This window comes from Dryobates pubescens, chromosome 5 (assembly GCF_014839835.1).
Source record: "Dryobates pubescens isolate bDryPub1 chromosome 5, bDryPub1.pri, whole genome shotgun sequence".
NCBI lineage: Eukaryota > Metazoa > Chordata > Aves > Piciformes > Picidae > Dryobates > Dryobates pubescens.
The window spans coordinates 4,792,934-4,817,023 of record NC_071616.1 but is presented as its reverse complement, the minus strand read 5'-3'; the positions used below and the strand labels follow the sequence as shown (position 1 = coordinate 4,817,023).

General features: G+C 55.1%; 1 protein-coding gene across 1 annotated transcript in view; it reads left to right on the top strand.

Moving 5' to 3' along the window:
- Positions 1 to 24,090, top strand: part of DGKZ (diacylglycerol kinase zeta) — a 55,675-nt gene that overhangs the window by 18,911 nt on the left and 12,674 nt on the right. The window contains exons 2-23 of the mRNA XM_054161473.1: positions 2,696 to 2,804; positions 3,506 to 3,601; positions 4,222 to 4,299; positions 4,616 to 4,672; positions 6,641 to 6,709; positions 7,730 to 7,801; positions 9,201 to 9,317; positions 9,410 to 9,481; positions 9,759 to 9,854; positions 10,128 to 10,210; positions 10,706 to 10,766; positions 12,804 to 12,917; positions 13,665 to 13,805; positions 14,537 to 14,615; positions 14,901 to 14,956; positions 17,375 to 17,437; positions 17,667 to 17,740; positions 17,846 to 17,957; positions 18,265 to 18,464; positions 20,468 to 20,568; positions 20,689 to 20,768; positions 23,533 to 23,602. Of these exons, the coding sequence (XP_054017448.1) occupies positions 2,696 to 2,804; positions 3,506 to 3,601; positions 4,222 to 4,299; positions 4,616 to 4,672; positions 6,641 to 6,709; positions 7,730 to 7,801; positions 9,201 to 9,317; positions 9,410 to 9,481; positions 9,759 to 9,854; positions 10,128 to 10,210; positions 10,706 to 10,766; positions 12,804 to 12,917; positions 13,665 to 13,805; positions 14,537 to 14,615; positions 14,901 to 14,956; positions 17,375 to 17,437; positions 17,667 to 17,740; positions 17,846 to 17,957; positions 18,265 to 18,464; positions 20,468 to 20,568; positions 20,689 to 20,768; positions 23,533 to 23,602 (2,000 nt within the window). The remainder of the gene's footprint in view (positions 1 to 2,695; positions 2,805 to 3,505; positions 3,602 to 4,221; positions 4,300 to 4,615; positions 4,673 to 6,640; positions 6,710 to 7,729; positions 7,802 to 9,200; positions 9,318 to 9,409; positions 9,482 to 9,758; positions 9,855 to 10,127; positions 10,211 to 10,705; positions 10,767 to 12,803; positions 12,918 to 13,664; positions 13,806 to 14,536; positions 14,616 to 14,900; positions 14,957 to 17,374; positions 17,438 to 17,666; positions 17,741 to 17,845; positions 17,958 to 18,264; positions 18,465 to 20,467; positions 20,569 to 20,688; positions 20,769 to 23,532; positions 23,603 to 24,090) is intronic.

Here is a 24,090-nt window from a genome sequence, read left to right as displayed (position 1 = left end):
TTTGCATGCCAAGCCACCAGTGCTGAAACTGCTCCAAGATCTTCCACCTGTGGTTGGGGCTTTCCACAGGCTGCTGCAATGTCCGGGCAGCCTGTCAAGCTTTGAGGGCTGGGCAGGGAAAGGTCAAGACTCCCCAGTAGAGCTCTTTCCATCAAGAGAGGGAAGTTTCATGCAGGCCAAGTGTGATGATTTTCCTAGCTTTCCTCCATGCTACTCTAGCTCTCTCAGCCAGCTTCTACCAGATCTGCCTGCCCTGCTTTTAACTGCCTGGTTGAGTTTCTTCTTTAGGAATTTGCCAGGGCTGAGTTTCAGTTTGCTGTGAACTTGCTGAGGCTGATGCTTAGCCAGGGCGGTCCCCATGGGCAAACTAGGTGGACCAGGTGGTCTGTTCAACCAAGTAACAAGTGATAGAACAAGAGGAAATGGCAGCAAGTTGCACCAAGGCAAGCTTAGATTGGGTATTACTCAGAGATTCATAGAAGGGTTTCTCTTGGAAGGGACTTCCAAAATCATCTAGTTCCAACCCCCTGCACCAGGTGAGGAACTGCTCCAATTTAACGTGGTGCATGTATTAGGAAGAGTTTCTTCACTCAAAAAGGGTTATCAGGCATTGGAATGGCTTGCCCAGGGCAGTGATGGAGTCCCCATCCCTGGACGTATTTGAGAGTTGTGTAAATGTGCTGCTGAGGGCTATGGTTTAGTAGAGGACTTGTCAGTGTTAGGCTGATGATCAGACTCGAAGATCTTAAAGGTTTTCTCCAGTCTAGGTGATTCTGTGATTCTGTGACCAGCAGGAGGAGGGTGGAAGCAGTCAACAGCACTGATTGGCACCTCAGAGTGCAGGGGCTCTGCCAGTCCCACAGCCATGAGCTGGGTGTGCAGAGGGTCCTGGCCAGGCGGCAACACCTGCCCTGCCATTGCAGCATCCCTGGGCTGTGGGGGAGCTGTGGGGAGTGGGAGCCCCAGCGATGCATCTACCCAGCAAGCAGGTCCTAGCCCTGCTGTGCACCCCAGGCGGCATTGCTATGTCACCCTGTCCCCTGCTGTCTCCTTCTCCCCCTGCCCTGGCCCCCGCAGCCTGGCCTTGGGGACTCACGAGGAAGCCTACTTAATTCCCGGTCTCTGTGTTAACAGCCACCGTCCAGGTATGATGGAAACCTTTTTTAGGAGGCATTTTGGGAGGAAGGGGCAGCGACGCAGCAGCGTGGTGGCCGTGCCCACGGGCAAGGCCAGGCGACGCTCTCAGGCCGGGCTGCCCTCCGCCTCGCTGGCCGAGCGCCGCCGTGGCTCCGGCACGCTGCCGACAGCTCTCTCCTGCCTGGGCCAGCCCCGGCCCCCCGGCCGCCGCCGCTCCAGCACCGCTCCGCCCTGCCTCAGCCCCAGGTTCGCCGTGCAGACCAAGCGCGGTGGCCGGGCAGGAGCCATCGACACCCACCTGCTGGGTCCCTCCATCCTCCTGGCCAGCCTGATCCCCACCGGCGCGCAGGCAGACGGGGCGCCCCACACCAACAGCTCCAGAGCCGAGTCTCCGGAGGATGACAGCGAGGCGGCAGCGGCAGCCGAGCGGGGCGGGCGTGAGCGGTGGGCCGAGGAGCGGTGGCTGGCCATGCTGCCCCGGCTGCGGCCGCTGCAGTCGGGGCTGCTGTCCCGTGGTCCCCGCTGCCTGCGGCGTGCCTCCTCCCACCTCCTGCCCACAGAGTCCATTTACGGCCGGGCCGCCCACGGCTTGCCGGGCCGCTACCGCCGCCTCAGCCAGCGCCGCCGCTCCAGCGATGCCCCCCGGCCCGGGCTGCTGCCCTCCGGACACCTGCGGCTGGGGGCCCAGCGCTGTGCAGGGGCAGCTGCAGGCGAGTGCCCCTCTGCTGCCCTCCCTGAGTGCTTGGGACCGGAACCCACTCGCCACACCGCCCCAGACGGCTGGAGCCCCCGGCTGCTGTACGTATGACGGCAGCGTGCCGGCGGGCGATGCCTCGGGCAGGGGAGGCTGCGTGCAGACCCAGGCTTGGTGGGGAAGTAGGGAAGAGCTTTGGTTGCCCTCTTGGACCAGCGCTGCCTCTGATGCTCTTGGTGCAGCCTCTAGGGCTTGCAGGTGTTCCCTCCTGTGCCAGCCTGGAGCTAGAGGGAGGTGACAAGCTTGGGTTTGGGCTGGAGAAGCACACTTTCTCCAGCTCGCTGGCTCTGCTGCTTATTTCTTCCAACCCAGAGCATCTGGAAGAAACTCACTAGTCTCAAACAAACAGTTACATTTTGGGGAGACCAGCTCACTCCCCAAAACACCCCAGGCTCTGAGATGCCTTAGCATAGGAGAGCTATGGGGAACCTCTGTGGGGCAAGGGCTCTGGGTTGTCCCTGCTAAGGCAGCCCCACCAGCACAGCTCGGTGGACCATCACAGGCTGTTTTGCAATGGCCATGTCATCCCTGAGGGCTCTGACCCAGCAGGCCTGGGCTGTGCCTTGTGTTGGGTGCAGGGTATCTTCAGCTGAGCTATCAGCCAGCACATCTTCCTCCTGTGGTGCTGCCTTGCTGGAGCGAGTATTCCTTGGCCAGTGGTGCTGAAGATTTGTCTCATTTCTAACCACTTGCTGTAGAGGATGCTTTTCTGTTCCGGCCTCATCGTCCATCCCAGAAGCAGGTTGTGCTTTGTACAAATTTCTCCTTCCCTGAGCTAACAGCCAGTCCTCTTTTGTCTTCCAGGAAAGCTATTGCCAAGTCTAACCTCCAGCACATGGTAGCTCAGCCAAACCCTGCGCTAGCCCTGAGGAGCGACTCGGAGAGGCAGATACGCAGCACTGTGGACTGGACAGTGAGTTGTAGTGTGTTCTGCTGGGCATTGCATGGATTGGGCTCCTGGCCAAGAAGCAGCAGGTTCTTCCCAGGCTGAGACTTCCCAAGTGACTTTGGCTTTGACACATTATGGCCTCTGCCATTGCCACCAGCTGGTAATGGCGTCTGTGCTGCTGGCAGCATTCCTTGATGCTGCAAGGAAAGGCTGTACACACACAGGTGGTTCCTGGGAGGATGACATAGCTGCTGCACTGCCAGCTCTTCTGCTCCTGGAAGCCAAGGTAGCTGGGGCTAAACAACAGGAACAAGCCCCTGCTCCTTTGCAGGCAAAGTCTGGCAGGCTTTGAGATGCTCCGTAAGGCCACAGAACAGAAGCTGTGGCAGGAGAGTCCCTTGCATTGAATTTGCCCCCGTGCCTCCTCTCAGAAGGTGATGGAAGCAGCTCCCCTGTGCAGGACACTGTAACTGGGCTGTAAGCCTTGGAGCTGTTCCCTGTAGCCCTCTTGTTTCCAACAGGTGGGCCACGGCAGCAGCTTCCTGAGGTTTCCTCTGTCCAGGTGCTGGCCCTGATTTTTGTGTGCATCCTGTTTCCTGGCCTACACCTAGCTCCAGCCTCCTATGCCCCAGCATTGTCCATTATCTCTTACCCAAAGCGTTTTGGGGACTCAGATGCCTGTCTGGGGCTGCTCTCAGAGAAACACATTGTCTTGTGCCTTTCAGGAGACTGCAGTCTATGGGGAGCACATCTGGTTTGAGACCAACGTCTCTGGGGACTTCTGCTATGTTGGGGAGCAGAACTGTATGGCAAAGTTGCTGGTGAGTCACCTGGGGTCACCACCTCCCCAGCAAGGGCCACAGATGTGGGCTGTGCTGTCACCTGGCCAGGAGACCATGAAGGCTTCGCTGCTGCTGATATGTGGGGATCTAGTGGGCTGCCACAGTGGGGAGTGTGTCCCTCCTACCTCTTTCTGTAGAGGAGAAAAGTGAGCACCAGAGACCCAGCCTGGTGCTTCCTGACCTTGTAGGCAGCATTGATCTTACAGGGTTGCTAAAGTCCTCTCTCCCAGCTTGCATGCTCAGTCCTGCTTGTGATGCAGGACATGTAGCACTGATGCCACCCTGTGCCTGCCTGTGGGGCTTACCATGGGAGCTGTGCATCTGCCTTCCAGACCAGCTTCCATGGTGCTCTCAGGTAGTGTCAGAAGAGGAAAGTGTCAAAAGAGGAAAGAACAGTGGGAGAGCACCTCCCTGCTTTGTCCCAGATTCGAGAGCATCTGCTCTGGACACATGCTTAGATCACTTCAAGGACTCTGTGCTGTGTCTGACTTGTTCTGCACCTTGAAATATATGAAGGAAGTATGCTGGGAGGCAGAGCTTGCTAGCCTCTGAGTACTGCTCTTGACATGCCTGTTTCCTCCTCTTTTCTCATTCTCCAGCAAAAACCTCTCTCCAGGCGTAAATGTGCAGCCTGCAAGATCGTGGTGCACACACCCTGCATCGAGCAGCTGGAGAAAGTGAGTAGAGCCTGCTAAGCCCTATCTGTGCCTCCCCAAGCTGTTACAGCTTTTTGCTGGGCAGCCCTTCCTTTTGGGTAGTGAAACCCAAGAGGGCTGGGGATCTGCAAAGAGGGCTCTTCTGAGGGGACAATCCCTAAAAGGAGCATTTATTGGTGTGATTGGGACCCCAGGCCCATTTCGTTCAGTGTGTGTGAGGAGTTTTGTGGCAAGCAGCAAACACCTCCAGAGGCTTTGGGCTTGCTGTAGTAAACTCCAGGAGGTTTCTTTCAGATACAGTGGTTTGACAGTTTCCTCTTGTGTGTTCAATCTGCAGATAAATTTCCGCTGCAAACCTTCCTTCAGGGAGTCAGGATCCCGGAACGTACGGGAGGTGAGAGATGTGCCTTGGATGCTGCCCCACATCTGCCCCCTGCTTTCCAGTTTGGTGGCAAAACCTCAGATGCTGCCAGGAAATCGCCCATCAGAGCACAGGCATCATGCTGCCTCCCAGCTCAGGGGAGTGGCATGGTAAAAGGGATGTTTCTGCAGCAGTGCAGACTGGGTGTGAGGAGCGAGAAGCTTGCAGGCAGCAAACGCGGAGCATCTGCTGGTTTGCATGTTCTAAAGCTCCTGCATGTGCATGGGGGGATCCTGTGCCAACAGTGTTTGCTGAAGAGTTTTTTCCTCCTTGTGCTGCTCTAAGCACATGGAGGAGACTGTGGAAAATAGCAAGGCTTCCCACAGTTTGGAAGGAAGCAATGTGGGCTCACGTCTGCTTTTATCACTCATCCCTGACCCGGGTGCCACGTGTACTCCAGGTAGCAGTGGAAGATGCCTACAGTGGTGCTGTGGGACCCTTTGAGCCTGTGTTTTAATGTACTGGGCATAAGCAATGGCCTAGGACATGTCTGCTCAAGAAAGATGTTGAGTTGCTCAAACATGTCCAGAGAAGAACAACAAAGCTGGTGGTGGGGTCTGGAGCACAGCCCTATGAGGAGAGGCTGAGGGTGCCGGGTTGCTTAGCCTGGAGAAGAGGAGGCTCAGGGGAGACCTTATTGCTGCCTACAGCTACCTCAAGGGTGGTTGTAGCCAGGTGGGGGTTGACCTCTTCTCCTAGGCAACCAGCACCAGAACAGGAGGACACAGTCTCAAGCTGGACAAGGGGAGGTTTAGGCTGGAGGTGAGGAGACAGTTCTTCACAGAGAGAGTTGTTAGCCGTTGGAATGTGCTGCCCAGGGAGCTGATCCAAAGCCCCTGCCGGTTTCTGCCTGTGTTGTGATCCCAAAAGCTGCCAAGGGCAGGGTGTGGAGCCCAGCTGTGCTGGCCTGCAAACTTGCACTCCTTCTTCTCTCTTAGCTGTCCTACCTGCAATCCTATTCCAAATCCAGGGCTGGAAGAGGAGGGTGGGATTTTGGAAATCCAGGGGAAGTTTAGGCTGGAGGTGAGGAGAAAGTTCTTCACAGAGAGAGTTGCTGGCCATTGGAATGTGCTGCCCAGGGAGGTGGTGGAGTCACCATCCCTGGAGGTGTTCATGAGGGGACTGGATGTGGCACTTGAAGCTATGGTTTAGTTAGTCATGAGGTGCTGGGTGATAGGTTGGACTTGATGATCTCTGAGGTCTTTTCCAACCTTATTGATTCTGTGTGAAATGTGGTACTTCATTATAAAGCTTCTGACCTCCTTTGAATTGCTTCTGCAAACCCCAGCCCTCACCCACCATAAGCCTGTGGGAAGGAGAAGGTAGCTGTGAGCAGCCTTGCTCCCCCTCCCTGTGGGCAGGGCAGGCAGGAACTGGGGCCAGCTAGCAGGACTTGCCCTGGGATGAAGAGCAGAATGATGTGGGTGTGGGGGACTTGGGGCTGATGCTGTCCTTGAGGAGCTGATTACCTGCAAGCACTTCCATCTTCTTGTACAAACTGTGCCTCCCTGGGGATTTTCCCACCTTCCACCTGCACGTTTTTCACCTGGCACTGGGGGTGTCTCGGCAGAGATGTTAAGGAATGGAGATGTGATTTATGGCCAGAGTAGACCTTTGCACTACTGCTTGCCTGCTCTCTGCTGGCTTTGCTCTGTGTGATTCTTAATCTTCTTAGTCTTAGTGATTCTTTCCCTGCACTCCTCCCTGTTTTTGCTGGTTTTAAGTCCATCTTCTCTAAACACCCTAATTTGGCCTCTTGCCCTTGATTAGCCTTCCCCCGGAGGGTTGGGGCTGGTGCACGTGAGCAAGTGGGCTTGTTGCAAGAGCAGAGGTGCTGGCTGGCCTGGCTTCATTCCTCCTGCTGCCTGTTCCTGTGTTCTGTCCCACACTGGGTCCTTCATTCACCTTTTCTCCATTACTTTTGCCCCCCCTTCCCCACAGCCCATCGTTGTCCGGCACCACTGGGTACACCGGCGGCGGCAGGAGGGCAAGTGCCGGCAGTGTGGCAAGGTGAGAGGGCATCTTGATTTATTCCTCAGCCTGAAGGAAAACTAAGGCCAAACTAGGGGTCTGGGGAGCAAGGACATCCCACCATTCCCATTTGGCAGCAGCAGCAGCAGCAGCAGCAGCATCCTACAGGAAAACCAAGACATGTGCCCTGTTTTGCACAGTGAAGCACTACAGAAGTGCTTCCCATACAGACTATGTCCTCCCCCTGGGCCCACTCGGTCCTAGTGGGGACAGGCTTCCTGAGATGCCTTCCTTGAGCAATAGGGGTGCCCCTGATGAGTGTGGTGGCATCTCTCCAGCAGACTGAGAGAGGTTCTCCTCCCCCTCTACTCTGCCCTGGTGAGGCCACACCTGGGATATTGAATCCAGTTCTGGGCTCCCCAGTTCAAGAGGGACAGGGATCTGCTGGAGAGAGTCCAAGGGAGGGCTACCAGGATGACTGAGGGACTGGAGCACTGCCCTGTGAGGAGAGGCTGAGAGCCCTGGGGCTTTGTAGTCTGGAGAAGAAAAAACTGAGAGGGGATTTAATCAATGTTTATAAATATCTGAGGGCTGGGTGTCAAGAGGGAGGGTCAGGCTCTGCTCACTTGCTCCCTGTGACAGGACAAGGGGTAATGGATATCAACTACAGCACAGGAGGTTCCACCTCAATCTGAGGAAGAATTTCTTCTCTGTGAGGGTCACAGAGCACTGGAACAGGCTGCCCAGAGAGGTTGCGGAGTCTCCTTCTCTGGAGGCTTTCAAGCCCCATCTGGATGTGCTCCTGTGTGACCTGTGCTGGATTCTATGGTCCTGCTGTGGCAGGGGGGTTGGACTCGATGCTCTTTGGAGGTCCCTTCCAACTCCTAACATCCTGTGATCCTGTGGTCCTGTGTGGTGCCACGGTGATGGTTAGAGCTACCTGACAGGATTCTGAAGGGCTTGGTCTTTGCTAATGTCTTTCCTAGGGGTAGGAAAGTCCAGTTGGATGGTAGAAGGCTGTGAGGGAATTCCCTAAGCCTCTTATCTTTCTCTCTGCAGGGTTTCCAGCAGAAGTTTGCCTTCCACAGTAAAGAGATTGTAGCCATCAGTTGTTCCTGGTGCAAGCAAGCGGTAAGCAAAGCCCCACTGAATGTCTTGAGTCATAGAATCAGTAAGGTTGGAAAAGATCTCAAAGATCATCAAGTCCAACCTGTCACCACAGACCTCATGACTACTAAACCATGGCACCAACTGCCACGTCCAATCCCTTCTTGAACACCTCCAGGCATGGTGACTCCACCACCTCCCTGGCCAGCACATTCCAATGGCTAACAACTCTCTCTGTGAAGAACTTTCTCCTCACCTCCAGCCTAAACTTCCCCTGGCACAGTTTGAGACTGTGTCCTCTTGTTCTGGTGCTGGTTGCCTGGGAGAAGAGACCAACCCCCACCTGGCTATAGCCTCCCTTCAGGGAGTTGTAGACAGCAAGCAGGTCTCCCCTGAGCCTCCTCTTCTGCAGGCTAAACAACCCCAGCTCCCTAAGCCTCTCATCACAGGGCTGTGCTCAAGGCCTCTCCCCAGCCTCGTTGCCCTTCTCTGGACACCTTCAAGTGTCTCAATGTCCTTCTGAAATTGCAGGGCTCAGACTGGACACAGGACTCAAGGTGTGGCCTGACCAGTGCTGAGTACAGGGGCACAATGACTTCCCTGCTCCTGCTGCCCACACTATTTCTGATGCGGGCCAGGATGCCATTGGTCTTCTTGGCCACTTGGGCACACTGCTGGCTCATGTTCAGCCAGATGTCAACCAGTACCCCCAGGTCCCTTTCTGTTTGGCTGCTCTCCAGCCACTCCAACCCCAGCCTGTAGCTCTGCATGGGGTTGTTGTGGCCAAAGTGCAGCACCCAGCACTTGGACTTGTTGAATGCCATCGTGTTGGACTCTGCCCATCTGTCCAGCCTGTCAAGGTCCCTCTGCAGAGCCCTTCTACCCTCTAACAGATCAACATCTGCTCCCAACTTGGTGTCATCTGCAAATTTACTGATGGTGGACTCAATCCCCTCATCTAGATCATCAGTAAAGATATTGAACAGGATGGGGCCCAGTACTGATCCCTGGGGCACACCATGAGTGCCTGGCTGCCAGCTGGCTGTGGCACCATTCACCACCACTCTCTGGGCTCGGCCCTCCAGCCAGTTCCTAACTCGACTCAGAGTGCTGCTGTCCAAGCCATGGACTGACAGCTTACCAGGATGTTCTACACCTGTGCTTTTTGCTGGTACTCCCCAGGCTGCTTCTCTGTAGTCTGCTTTTAACAGCTCCTGTTGCTGGGAGAGGTTGAACTCTGGTAGCTGCCAGAGGTTGTACTGTGGTAGCTGCCAGCTCCTATGGGAAGCTTCCCATTGCAAAGTTCCTGCATGGTTTCCTCCAGCACTTCCTGCACTGGCATGGGGGAGCTGAGAGGCAGAGAAGGCGGCTGTCCTCAGCAAGGTGAGCAGCTGAGTTTTCTCTGTGCCTTCTCCTTCCTCAGTATCACAGCAAAGTGTCATGTTTCATGCTGCAACACATCGAAGAGCCCTGCTCACTGGGGGCTCACGCTGCTGTTGTTGTTCCTCCCACTTGGATTCTACGAGTCCGGCGGCCCCAGGTAAGTCACCTCAGCTCCTGTGGCTCTCTCATGACTCCTGCTTGTCCAGCAGCTCCTCAGCAAGTTCTTGGGTTTGTTTCTTTTCTTTCCAGAACCCAATGAAATGTAGTAAGAAGAAGAAGAGAACCTCGTTCAAGCGGAAATCCAGCAAAAAGGGGGCCGAGGTAAGAGATGAGGCAACAGGGAATGAGCTTGTGTTGGAGGGTCAGAGGGGTGGGGCAGTGAGGAAGCAGGGCTGGGAAACAAAGGGGCTTTGCTGGGTCTGTGCTGAGCTTAAGGAGGGTGAGGAGTAGGGAGCAGGGCACAGCCCAACTATATGACTTACGAGGCGGCTGGGGTGTCACCTTCCTCCCACTTCTGACCTCTGATGTTAGGGTTCAGCTGGAGGAGGGAGCTTGTGTTTCCTTGGGTTTGTTGAAGGACATGCAGTGTCTCTTGCAGGAAGGGAGGTGGAAACCCTTTGTCATCAAGCCTATGCCAGCTCCTCTCATGAAGCCCTTGCTGGTGTTTGTGAACCCCAAGAGCGGTGGCAATCAGGTATGGCCCTGTCCTACATCCCAGTTCTGTAAGGGCATTGTCGTTTTGCTGCTGAGGCCTTGTCATAGTTTAGGTGATGTCTCAGCTGCAGAAGAGGCAGGACAACTCCTGCAATGCCTGTTTGCTGCCCAGCAATTCCCACCTAGGTCAGGCTTTGCCTGAGCCTTCTCAGAACAGTGTTGTCTTGGCCTGGCCCCAGAACCCAGTAGAAGGTCACCTTCTGCCACCCACTGGGAGCTCTCTCTTACCTGAAGTCTTTTCTCCTCCCCATAGGGAGCCAAGATCATCCAATCCTTCATGTGGTATCTCAACCCACGGCAAGTTTTCGACCTCAGCCAGGGTGGACCCAAGGAGGCGTGAGTGCTGATGGGGGGCAGCACCCTTCTCTCCCCCCTCCCTCCCTAGAGCTCTTCACACATCTGACAATGCTCCATAGCTGGCTTGTGCAAAGACCTCCAACAATTTCATGCTTTGAGAGGCCTGTGGTCAGTCAGTGTTTCCTCCCAGCGGGCTGGTCTAACCTGAAGGCTGGTGGTGAAGAGACCAGCTGTGGGGTGAGGTTCCCAGACCTGGTTCATTGTGTTCAGTTAACATTGTGAGTCTTGCCTGCTTGCTGCATTGCAGTTTATCCACGTGCACACGGGCTGTGGCCACCCAGCTCTCCCTCTGCAAGAGCTGCTGAAGCCAAAGTTCCTGTGGCTTTGCCCACTGCTGAGAACTGCTGGGGCAACGGGGAGGGAGACACACAGAGGAATGCCAGGGGCTCTGTGAGGGCAGGGACCTCTTGCGGCCGCTGCGTAGCCCCTTCGGTGCCTCTGCCCTCCCCTCCTCAGCATCTCTGTTCCCTGCAGGCTAGAGCTGTACCGCAAGGTCCACAACCTCCGGATCCTGGCCTGCGGGGGGGATGGCACGGTGAGTTCCTCAGCCCCTTCCTGCCTGCAGTGCCCTTCACTCCAGGCATTTCCAGCTCCAGCAGCAGCTCCTCTCACTGTAATCCGGAACAGGGCAAAGTGTGTGCACTGTGTCTGTGGGAGCAGATGTTGGTCAGTTAGAGGGTAGAAAGGCTCTGCAGAGGGACCTCGACCGACTGGACAGATGGGCAGAGTCCAACAGGATGGCATTCAACAAGTCCAAGTGCCAGGTGCTGCACTTTGGCCACAGCAACCCCATGCAGAGCTACAGGCTGGGGTCAGAGTGGCTGGAGAGCTGCCAAACAGAGAGGGACCTGGGGGTGCTGATTGACACCCGCCTAAACATGAGCCAGCAGTGTGCCCAGGTGGACAAGAAGGCCAGTGGCATCCTGGCCTACATTAGGAATAGTGTGGCCAGCAGGAGCAGGGAAGTCACTGTGCCCCTTGACTCTGCATTGGTTAGGCCACACCTTGAGTCCTGTGTCCAGTTCTGGGCCCCTCAGTTTAGGAAGGACATCGAGACACTTGAACGTGTCCAGAGAAGGGCAACAAGGCTGGGGAGAGGCCTTGAGCACAGCCCTGTGAGGAGAGGCTGAGGGAGCTGGGGTTGTTTAACCTGGAGAAGAGGAGGCTCAGGGGTGACCTCATTGCTCTCTACAACTACCTGAAGGGAGGTTGTAGCCAGGTGGGGGTTGGTCTCTTCTCCCAGGCAACCAGCACCAGAACAAGAGGACACAGTCTCAAGCTGCACCAGGGGAGGTTTAGGCTGGAGGTGAGGAGAAAGTTCTTCACAGAGAGAGTTGTTAGCCATTGGAATGTGCTGCCCAGGGAGGTGGTGGAGTCACCATCCCTGGAGATGTTCAAGGGGAGATTGGACGTGGCACTTGGTGCCATGGTCTAGTCATGAGGTCTGTGGTGACAGGTTGGACTCAATGATCCTTGAGGTCTCTTCCAACCTTAGTGATACTGTGAGACTGTGGTACCACTGGTGGCACTGGATGCAGTGGGTCCCCTCATGCACTGCTCCAGGGAGCATTAGTCCATGGCATGTCTGGATTGGTAGCAATTTTGGGGACCAGTGTCCTCACTGCTGTCTGCTGAATTAAAGACTTTAATTGGCATTAATTGGCCTTGCTGGTGGCTAAGGGAATCTCATCTAACTGCATATAATTAGAATTAACTAGGTTGGAAAAGACCTTCAAGATTATCAGGTCCAACCTATCACCCAACACCATCTAATCAACTAAACCATGGCACCAAGTGCCTCATCCAGTCTCTTTCTAAACACCTCCAGTGATGGTGACTCCACCACCTCCCTGGGCAGCACATTCCAATGGCCAATCATTCCTTCTGTGAGGAACTTCGTCCTAACATCCAGCCTAAACCTCCCGTGGCACAGCTTGAGACTGTGTCCTCTTGTTCTGGTGCTGGTTGCCTGGGAGAAGAGACCAACCTCCGCCTGGCTACAACCTCCCTTCAGGTAGTTGTAGACAGCAATGAGGTCTCCCCTGAGCCTCCTCTTCTCCAGGCTAAACAACTCCAGCTCCCTCAGCCTCTCCTCACAGGGCTGTGCTCCAAACCCTTCCCCAGCCTCATTGCCCTTCTCTGGACACATTCCAGCAACTCAACATCTTTCCTAAACTGAGGAGCCAAGAACTGGACACAGGACTCAAGGTGTGGCCCAATCAGGGGCACAATGACTTCCCTGCTCCTGCTGGCCATGCTATTCCTGATACAGGCCAGGATGCCATTGGCTTTCTTGGCCACCTGGGCACACTGCTGGCTCATGTTTAGGCAGCTGTCAATCAGCACCCCCAAGTCCCTTTCTGCCTGGCTGCTCTCCAGCCACTCTGACCCCAGCCTGTAGCTCTGCATGGGGTTGTTGTGGCCAATGTGTAGAACCTGGCACTTAGACGTGTTAAGTCTCATGCCCTTGGACTCTGCCCACCTCTGTTTCTTTGCCATCACTAGTGCTCCAAGTCACTGAAAATAGTCCCTGAAATAACCACCTCTTCCTCTGTGCTCTCCTGTCGAGCAGGTGGGCTGGATACTCTCCATCCTGGACCAGTTACGCCTCAACCCACCTCCTCCTGTGGCCATCCTGCCTCTGGGGACAGGGAACGACTTGGCCAGGACACTGAACTGGGGTGGGGTAAGTAATGAGCATGAGAGCCCACTGCTGACAGAGGGGGACTGGGCACTTTGACTCCATTTCCAGACCCATGGGTAGGGATATGCATGGGCTGGGTGTTTTGACTGTCCCCAAATACAGACCAACAAAGGAGTGCTGTTTGGCTGTTCTGTTCCAATGACATTTGAATTATTCTGTATTTGGTTAAAATCTACTTGGACATTAACAGGATCACAGGATGGTAGGGGTTGGAAGGGACCTCCAAAGAGCATCAAGGCCAACCCCGCTGCCAGAGCAGGACCATAGAATCTAGCACAAGAATGCATCCAGACAGGGCTTGAAAGTCTCCAGAGGAGACTCCACGACCTCTCTGGGCAGCCTGTTCCAGTGCTCTGTGACCCTCACAGTTCTTCCTCGTGTTGAGGTGGAACTTCCTGTGCTGCAGTTTACATCCATTGCCCCTTGTCCTATCACAGGGCACAAGTGAGATGAGGCTGCCCCTTCCTTCTTGACACCCAGCCCTCAGATATTTATATACATTTGTTAGATCCCCTCTCAGTCTTCTGTCCAGACTGAAAAGCCATTATTATTTCAGACTGTGGGACACTTCTAGAAGGAAGAAGTATTGTTTTAATTAAGGTCCTGCTTTATTGTACTTCCAATATTTTCCCTATCTTTTGCTCTGGGATGTCTCCCCAAGGCCCACTGTCTCTGGAGCATCCCTGTGGTAGGCAGGTAAGGGACTGACCAAGTCCTGCTCTTCACCAGGGTTACACAGATGAGCCTCTGTCCAAGATCCTGTCACATGTGGAAGATGGGAATATTGTGCAGCTTGACCGCTGGAACCTCCATGTGGAGCCAAACCCTGATGTGAACCCTGAGGAAAAGGATGAGGCAGCCACTGACAAGGTGGGACACCTCCTCTCTCTGTTTGTTCTGTGCACTGCAGGTCTGCATTCTTCTTCCTCCCACTAGCTCAGGCAGCCCCAGCACCTAGGTTGGTGTTTCCCTCTCCCTGCTTCAGTTCTTCTCCTCATGGCTGTGACCCACAGGACTCTTGGTGGCTCATGCAGAGATCAAAACTGAGTGCCCACATTTGCTTGTAGCACTGGATTGGTGTTTCCCTCTCCCTTCTTCAGTTCTTCTCCTCATGGCTGTGACCCACAGGACTCTTGGTGGCTCATGCAGAGATCAAAACTGAGTACCCACATTTGCTTGTAGCACTGGATTGGTGTTTCCCTCTCCCTGCTTCAGTTCTCCTCATGGCTGTGACCCACAGGACTCTTAGTGGATTATGTAGAGGTGAAAACTGAGCATCCACCTTCAGGTGCATCCAGAGATGTCCACAGTTTGCCGTAGGAATAAGCCCAGACCTCTCTGAGACTATTTCTTTAGCAGAAATGGGGTGCTGGCAAGTATCTCAAAGAGCAGAGTGTGTCCTCCTGGGCCACATCCCTTACCCTAGTAGCCAGGGACCAATCCATCATCTCAGGCTGGTGACCTCTGTATTTTCCTGGGTGGAAGGCAAGCAGGCTCCCTCAACCTTGTGAGCACCACACACGGCTCAGCCATAGCCTGACCTCATCTTTGCTGTGACCACATGCTGGCAGCCCCATCCTTATTCCTCCTCTCTGTTTCAGCTCCCCTTGGATGTCTTTAATAACTACTTCAGCCTTGGCTTTGACGCACGGGTGACGCTGGAGTTCCATGAATCCCGAGGTACAGGGGTTTGGCAGGGCTGGGGCAGGGTCTGTGGTGATGGAGTGCTCCAGAAGTGGGCCCTGCAAAACCTTCCTCAGGAAATGAAGCGAGAGGTTTGCCCCAGGTGAAAACCGGGGAGCAAGTGGAGGCTGCAGAGGGGCAAGAGGGGTGCCTGCATGGGGAGACGGCTGGGGGCTGCCTCCTGGCTGAGGCTGGCTGGGGAGATGTGTCTGGGAAGAGCTGGCAAGTGAAGTATTTCCATGTGCAGGCCAATGACCTGGCCTTTTTTTTGCCTTTCCCTAGAGGCCAACCCAGAGAAGTTCAACAGCCGGTTTCGGAATAAAATGTTCTACGCTGGGGTGAGTGTGTGCAGGAGGCCTGAGCATGCCTTCGTGGCTGCCTGTGCTTCAGCTGGAGCACTGGCAGGGCCCTGCCTCCTGCCTGCACCCTCAACTCCCAGTTTAGCAGCTGAGTTTCGTGGGCCCAGCTGAGCCTCCCCAAAGCCGGGGAGCCGCTGGAGCAAGGCTGCAGCCCTGGGAGTCGCAGCTGCTCTTCGGCTGGCAGCAGGGCTGCCGGTACAGCTTGCTCTCTGGCCTGCCCTATGGTTGCTGTGTTGATCTCCTGCCACTATTGTTCTTGTTCTCTGGCTCGTGGGTGGTCACCCAGGCATGACCTCCCTGGAGCTGTGGGGAGGCAGGCTGCCCCTGCCCCCTGCAGAGGTGCAAGAAGCCTTTCTATAGAGACCCCACACTACTTTGGTCTTTTCTTTTATACCTTGGGCCAGTTACAGTTCCCTTGCTAATTACACAGTATCACAGTATCACAGTATAACTAAGGGTGGAAGAGACCCCAAGGATCATCAAGTCCAACCTATCCCAACAGACCTCACGACTAGACCATGGCACCAAGTGCCACGTCCAATCTCCCCTTGAACACCTCCAGGGACGGTGACTCCACCACCTCCCTGGGCAGCACATTCCAATGACTAATGACTCTCCCTGTGAAGAACTTTCTCCTCACCTCGCGTCTAAACCTCCCCTGGCACAGTTTGAGACTCTGTCCCCTTGTTCTGGTGCTGGGTGCCTGGGAGAAGAGACCAACCCCCTCCTGACTACAACCTCCCTTCAGGTAGTTGTAAACAGCAAGAAGGTCTCCCCTGAGCCTCCTCTTCTGCAGGCTAAGCAACCCCAGCTCCCTCAGCCTCTCCTCACAGGGCTGTGCTCAAGGCCTCTCCCCAGCCTTGTAGCCCTTCTCTGGACACGCTTAAGTGTCTCAATGTCCTTCCTAAACTGAGGGGCCCAGAACTGGACACAGGACTCAAGGTGTGGCCTAACCAATGCAGAGTACAGGGGCACAATGACTTCCCTGCTCCTGCTGGCCACACTGTTCCTAATATAGGCCAGGATGCCATTGGCCTTCTTGGCCACCTGGGCACACTGCTGGCTCATGTTTAGGCAGGTGTCAGTCAGCACCCCCAGGTCCCTCTCTGTTTGGCAGCTCTCAGCCACTCTGACCCCAGCCTGTAGCTCTGCATGGGGTTGCCGTGGCCAAAGTGCAGCACCCGGCACTTGGTCATCATGGTTCATCCATTCCCTCATCCTCAGTACACCTCCCTACCCAGGTGACTGAGGGACCAGTATATGAGCAGTGCTGAAGGCCCAGTGCTGTTCTGTATCATCTCACATCACTCTTGTTTGTGTCTCACTCCATCTCTGTACCCAAAGGGGACCCTAGAGTCTGAGTAGCAAAGGACATGTTGTCTCTCCTGGTCTCTCTGCATGGGGTCACATTTCTAGGTGGGGTCACAGTATCACAGTAACTAAGGTTGGAAGAGACCCCAAGGATCATCAAGTCCAACCTGTTCCAACAGACCTCACAACTAGATCATGGCACCAAGTCCCATGTCCAGTCTCCTTTTGAACACCTCCAGGGACAGCGACTCCACCACCTCCCTGGGCAGCACATTCCAATGACGAATGACTCGCTCAGTGAAGAACTTTCTCCTCACCTCGAGTCTAAACCTCCCCTGGCACAGCTTGAGACTGTGGCCCCTTGTTCTGGTGCTGGTTGCCTGGGAGAAGAGACCAACCCCCTCCTGTCTACAACCACCTTTCAGGTAGTTGTAGAGGGCAATGAGGTCACCTCTGATCCTTCTCTTCTCCAGGCTAAACAATCCCAGCTCCCTCAGCCTCTCCTCACAGGGCTGTGCTCAAGACCTCTCCCCAGCCTTGTTGCCCTTCTCTGGACACGTTCAAGTGTCTTGATGTCCTTCCTAAACTGAGGGGCCCAGAACTGGACACAGTACTCAAGGTGTGGCCTAACCAATGCAGAGTCAAGGGGCACAATGACCTCCCTGCTCTTGCTGGCCACATTATTCCTAATACAGGCCAGGATGCCATTGGCCTTCTTGGCCACCTGGTCACCTGGCCACCTGGGTCACATCAGCTCTGCTTCGTGGTACTTCATGGCAGCTTGAGACTTAATTTGTCTTGTGTCTCAAGGTTTTTGCTGGAGAAGACCCACCTTGCCAGCTCTTACCTAAAGCCAGGACTGGGCTGGCAAGGGAATACCACTGAAGGTTCCTCAATGGTAAAATAGCAAGAGGAATGCATCAGGTTGCTTTGGGAGGGGGAGACGAGAGGGCAGATTCTGCCAGTGAATGACCGGGGAGGCCGTTTGCACCTTTCAGCAGCTGAGGTCTGACGGCTGGTGGCAGGGCTCCTGGATACCTGTTTTGGTGAAGATCTGGGCACTAACACTGTCTCTTACCTTGGCAGACAGCCTTCTCTGACTTCCTCACCGGGAGCTCCAAAGACTTGGCAAAGCACGTCAGGCTGGTGGTGAGTGTGCAGGGATGCTCTGGGCCAGGGAGGGGGTAAGGTGTGGAGTCGTGGGGCACTTCCTTGGCACACTGAGTACCTCAGGGCTGGGGAGAGGATGCATTCCTAGGAGCAGCAACTTCACTTGGCTTGGAGGGCAGCCACTATAGGAGATCTCCTCCTCCCAGGTGGGCAGGGTGGGCCAGACATCCCCTTACCAGCAGCCTGAATGCCTCTGTGTTGTCTGCAGTGTGATGGGACAGACCTGACCTCCAAGATCCAGGACCTGAAGCCTCAGTGCCTGGTCTTCCTCAACATCCCCAGGTGAGCCCCAGGACTTGCCCTCATGTGTTAAGCTCCTCACCCCCATTCCAAACCCTGCCTGGGGTTGGGGTGTCTGCCCATGCCTCCCTCACCATCCCTTCGCAGGTACTGTGCAGGCACCATGCCCTGGGGCAACCCTGGCGAGCACCACGACTTTGAGCCGCAGCGCCACGACGATGGCTGCATTGAAGTTATCGGCTTCACCATGACATCCCTGGTGAGTTGATGTTGTTGCTGGTTGTAGCTATCAACCAGGGGACCAACCAGTCCCATGGACTGGGTGCCAGCCAGCCCACCAGCTCCACAAATTCTCTCCTGAGGAATTGTGGTGCCGGCCCGTATGACAGTGGCTGCTCTCTGAAATGTAAGCAAGATGCTCTCATGCCCTGGTCTCTGTGGATCCCCTCACACTGAGATGAGGTCTGAGACCCTCAGAATTTGGTTCACTTGCACCATCTGACTGACAGTGCTCCTCCACCCACCCCTCGGTCTGTGCTCTTCTCTCACTTTGGACCCTTTCACAGGCTGCCTTGCAGGTTGGTGGCCACGGGGAGCGGCTGTGCCAGTGTCGACAGGTGGTTCTCACCACCTCCAAAGCCATCCCCATGCAGGTAGATGGAGAGCCCTGCAAGCTGGCAGCTTCCTGCATCCACATCTCCCTGCGCAACCAAGCCAACATGGTGCAGAAGACCAAGCGGCGCAACTCCATGCCTCTGCTGAATGAGTAGGTCCCTGAGATGAGTCTGACACTTCCCACTCAAGGGCAGGTAGAGGTGGAGGGGGAAGGGACAGGACTGATCCATCACTCCCAGAAGCATTTCGATCCTCTCTCAAGGAGGACTGGGGAGGGTCACAGAAGTATGGCCAAACACTGATGCTGGAGGAGCTGCTGGTGCCAAGCTCCCTGCCCTAGGCTGTGCTCTTGTTTGGTTTGGAGGTGGAGGGGTGAGTGGATAAGGGTAAAGCAGGCTCATAGATTCACAGAATGGTTTGGATTGGAAGGGACCTTAAAAGATCATCCAGTTCCAACTCCCCTGCCATGGGAAGGGACATCTCCCACTAGATGAGGGTGCTCAACGCCCCATCTAACCTGGCCTTGAACACCTTCAGCTTTACTGGGCAACCTGTTCCAGTGTCTCTCCACCCCCACTGTAAAGAATTTGTTCCTAATAATTCCAGTTTTACCACTTCTGCCAATTTCCCCTTCCAATTTTTCCACTTGAAGATTCTGAAATCCTTTAGTTCTTGTGAACCTTTATGTGTACACTTCAGAATCATAGAATGGGCTGGCTTGAAAGGGACCTCCAAAGGTCCTCTAGTCCAACCACCCTCTGCAGTTAGCAGGGGCATCCTCAGCTAGATCAGGTTGCCCACAGCTCTGTTGAGCCTCACTTTGGATATCTGCAGGGATGGGGTCTCAACCACCTCCCTAAGCAACCTGTTCCAATGTTCCACCACCCTCATAGCAAAGAACCTGTTCTTAACATCCAGCCTGAATCTGCTGTCCTCTAATCTCTTTGACATTCAAGTCTCACCTCTTAAAGTCAGAAACAACTTCTGTCCAGACCTTGACAGGCTGGACAGATGGGCAGAGTCCAACAAGATGACATTCAACAAATGCAAGTGCCAGGTGCTGCACTTTGGCCATGGCAACCCCATGCAGAGCTACAGGCTGGGGTCAGAGTGGCTGGAGAGCTGCCAAACAGAGAGGGATCTGGGGGTGCTGATTGACACCCGCCTAAACATGAGCCAGCAGTGTGCCCAGGTGGCCAAGAAGGCCAATGGCATCCTGGCCTGCATTAGGAATAGTGTGGCCAGTAGGAGCAGAGAAGTCATTGTGCCCCTGTACTCAGCACTGGTTAGGCCACACCTTGAGTCCTGTGTCCAGTTCTGGGCCCCTTGGTTTAAGGACATTGAGACACTTGAATGTGTCCAGAGAAGGGCAACAAGGCTGGGGAGAGGCCTTGAGCACAGCCCTGTGAGGAGAGGCTGAGGGAGCTGGGGTTGTTTAGCCTGGAGAAGAGGAGGCTCAGGGGAGACCTTCTTGCTGTCTACAACTCCCTGAAGGGAGGTTGTAGTCAGGAGGGGGTTGGTCTCTTCTCCCAGGCACCCAGCACCAGAACAAGAGGACACAGTCTCAAGCTGCACCAGGGGAGGTTTAGGCTGGAGGTGAGGAGAAAGTTCTTCACAGAGAGAGTTGTTAGCCATTGGAATGTGCTGCCCAGGGAGGTGGTTGAGAGGGGAGGTGTTCAAGAGGGGTGCCATAGTTTAGTCATGAGGTCTGTGGTGCCAGGTTGGCCTCGATGATCTTTGAGGTCTCTTCCAACCTTGGTGATCCTGTGATCCTCTGAACTTCACCTTCCTCTAACCACCACATTGCTCCCCAGTGTGAAACCTTGCAGGCTGCTTTAGCAGCTGGCAAACTTTATAGGTAGCAATGCAGACATCTTTATCCTGTTCAAGTCTTTGAAGTGGCACTGTCAGTGTTTTGCAGTGCCTTGTGTATGCTGCTGTCCCCCAAAGACTCACTAAACCCAGTGCCAAACCTCGCTCATGTTCTCATAAGTGCTGAATCTCCAGCACAGAGATGTTTGTTTTCTCTCTTTCTCTGAAGCTTTGTACTTTGCTGTGCCTCAGGAAGGTCAGCAATACACTTAGTTTGGTTTACACAGAAACCTTCAGCACTCCCTTGCTGACCCTTTCCCTTTCCCTCCCTGCTGCACGCAGCCAGCAGCCGGTGCCGGAGCGGCTGCGGATCCGGGTGAGCCGGATCAGCATGCGGGACTACGAGGCACTGCACTACGACAAGGAGAAGCTCAAGGAAGCCTGTGAGTGACCAGCTGAGGCAGCCCCACTCCCCGAGGCTGGCAGTGCCCTCAGCCAAGCTCTGTGAGGTGGGGGTGGTCCACGGGCTGCCCCCTGAGTGGTGTCTGTGCCCTGTCACGCAGCTGTGCCGCTGGGGATCATCGTGGTTCCAGGAGACAGCGACCTGGAGTTGTGCCGGACACAAATTGAGAGGCTGCAGGAGGTGAGTCTCAGCATGGATGCCATGGACGGAGGGGTTCTGGGAAGGATCACAGGATGTTAGGGGTTGGAAGGGACCTCCAAAGAGCATCGAGTCCAACCCCCCTGCCACAGCAGGAGCATAGAATCCAGCACAGGTCACACAGGAGCACATCCAGATGGGGCTTGGAAGTCTCCAGAGAAGGAGACTCCACAACCTCTCTGGGCAGCCTGTTCCAGTGCTCTGTGACCCTCACAGTGAAGAAGCTCCTCCTCATGTTCAGGTGGAGCCTCCTGTGCTGTAGTTTATATCCAGTTTATATCCATTACCCCTTGTCCTATCACAGAGTGCAAGTGAGCAGAGCCTGACCCTCCCTCTTGACACCCAGCCCTCAGATATTTATAAACATTGATTAAATCCCCTCTCAGTTTTTTCTTCTCCAGACTACAAAGCCCCAGGGCTCTCAGCCTCTCCTCACAGGGCAGTGCTCCAGTCCCTCAGTCATCCTGGTAGCTCTCCATTGGACTCTCTCTAGCAGATCCCTGTCCCTCCTGAACTGGGGAGCCCAAAACTGGATGCAATATTCCAGGTGTGTCCTCACCAGGGCAGAGTAGAGGGGGAGGAGACTCTCCCTCAATCTGCTGGACACACTCCTCTTAATGCACCCCAGGATCCCATTGGCCTTCTTGGCCACAAGGGCACATTGCTGACCCATGGATAACTTCTTATCCCCCAGGCCTCCCAGGTCCTTCTCCACCAGGCTGCTGTCCAGCAGATCACCTCCTAACCTGTACTGGTGCGGTTTATTCTTCCTTCCCAGGTGCAGGACTCTGCACTTATCCTTGTTGAACCTCACTAGGTTCCTCTCAGCCCAGCTCTGTTTGTCCAGGTCTTGCTGAATGGCTGCACAGCCTTCAGGCCTATCAGCCAAGCCTCCCAGCTTGGTGTTGTCAGGGGTTTCTAAGCCTCTGTGACCTGCACACACCAACACACATGCTCCTGATTGTGGTAGCAGTTTACAGCTTGCCTTCACCACGTGGTGGAGGCAGGATGCCAAGCTGGAGGCTTGTTGCTGCTTCTTCTCTGACAGTTCTTTCTCAGCGTTGCTCTTTTGACCTATGGGGTGTCAGGAAAGCCAGCACACATCCTGTGGGGGCCTATCACCCCCTCAGTGTCTGGGGAGACCTTTCCTCTGTCCCTTTGTTTGCTGTGCTCCTTTGGCCCTCTGCAGGCTTTGTGTTTCCTGGCAGAGCTCTGACCTCCCAGGTGCCTGGATTAGAGCTGTCCCCCCTCCAGCTCTTTTCATTTGCAAGTACAAACTTCTGTGCTCCTGCCAATGTGCTAACGCACGTCCATGACGTGCACAGGGGCTGTGTAAGCCTCCCTCCTGGTGAGCAAGTGCCTTCTGAGCCTGCAGCATGTCTCCTGCTGCTACACTGCTCGGTCTGATTCTCAGCTGGAATACTGAAGGGACCTCACTCAGTGCCCACTTAGCTCTTGTGCCTGAGGGAATGCCATCCGGCGTGTGCGCAGCGTCCTGCAGTGCTGAGGTGCAGAGCTGTGTGCCCAAGCTGGCACGTCTGCGCCTTGCTCTGCCTGCTCTCTGTGCCTGTCCTCTGCCCTCCTTGTGTGCCCAGGCACTGGTGAGGGCACACAGGCAGACACGTGCCTGGCAGCTCCCTGGCTCAGAGGGTAATGAGTCATAGAATTGATAAGGTTGTAAAAGACCTCAAAGATCACCAAGTCCAACCTGTCTCCCAACACCTCGTGACTACTAAACCATGGCACCAAGTGCCACATCCAGTCCCTTCTTGAACAGCTCCAGGGATGGTAACTCCACCACCTCCTGGGCAGCACATTCCAATGGCTAACAACTCTCTCTGTGAAGAATTTTCTCCTCACCTCCAGCCTAAACTTCCCCTGGCACAGGTTGAGACTGTGCCCTCTTGTTCTGGTGCTGGTTGCCTGGGAGAAGAGACCAACCCCCTCCTGGCTACAACCTCCCTTCAGGAAGTTGTAGAGGGCAATGAGGTCTCCCCTGAGCCTCCTCTTCTCCAGGCTAAGCAACCCCAGCTCCCTCAGCCTCTCCTCACAGGGCTGTGCTCAAGGTGTCTCCCCAGCCTCATTGCCCTTCTCTGGACACGTTCAAGAGTCTCGATGTCCTTCTGAAATTGAGGGCCCAGAACTGGAACATGCTTTCCTGTAGCATCAGCCTGGCAAACTGATGTCTCTGCAACTTCCTCCACTCAATGCTGTGCATTGAGGCAGGTGTTCCTCAGTCACCTTGTGGTTTCCCTCTCCTCTCTCCTTGGACAACCACTGTGCTCTGGCCTCAAAGCAGGGCAGGGACCTTGGCCAGGCAGTGTGTAAAGCAGCAGCGATGGGACGAGAGAGGGGCTGGGGGGGGCAACCCAGACAAAGGCTGTAACAGCACCACCTTGCCTTTCTGCAGGACTTCCCTCCACAGCTCTCTGCTTTAGAGCTCCTGCTCTTTCAGGTGTGTACAGCCTCACTTCGTGCCCTGGGCCCGTCTGTCATGTCCACCCTGCCAGTCTCGTGGGCTCATCTCGCAGCACCTCTCTCTCCAGTGACCTGGCATGCCTCAGCTCCAGCCTGTCCCATACTGTCCCCGTCAGTCTGTGCTCTGCCTGCGTCCAAGTTCTCCTTTCCATCCAAGTGCCTGTGGTCCTCAATGTCTGCAAGGACCTCCCAAAGCAGGAGGGGTGCTCTGGGCAGGGATGGGGGATGCCAGGAGACATGACTTCACCCTCTGGTTTTTTTACTGCAGGAGGGAGACGGAGCCAAACCGAAGACACTGTCATCCCAGAAGCTGTCACCCAAGTGGTGCTTCCTGGACTGTGAGTACCATTCTCCTGTAGGGGTGCTGCTGACTGTGTGCTAGCAAGGTGCTTTGGTTTGCCATCTATCATAGTATCAGTCAGGGTTGGAAGGGACCACAAGGATCATCTAGTTCCAACCCCCCTGCCATGGGCAGGGACACCCCACACTAGATCAGGCTGGCCAGAGCCTCAGCCAGCCTGGGCTTAAACACCTCCAGGGACGGGGCCCCAACCACCTCCCTGGACAACCCATTCCAGGGCTTCACCACTCTCATGGGGAAGAACTTCCTCCTCACCTCCAGCCTGAATCTCCCCACCTCCAGCTTCATTCCATTCCCCCTAGTCCTATCACTCCCTGAGATCCTGAGAAGTCCCTCCCCAGCCTTCTTTTAGGCCCCCTTCAGATACTGGAAGGCCACAATGAGGTCTCCTGGGAGCCTTCTCTTCTCCAGACTGAACAGCCCCAACTCCTTCAGTCTGTCCTCATAGGAGAGCAGCTCCAGCCC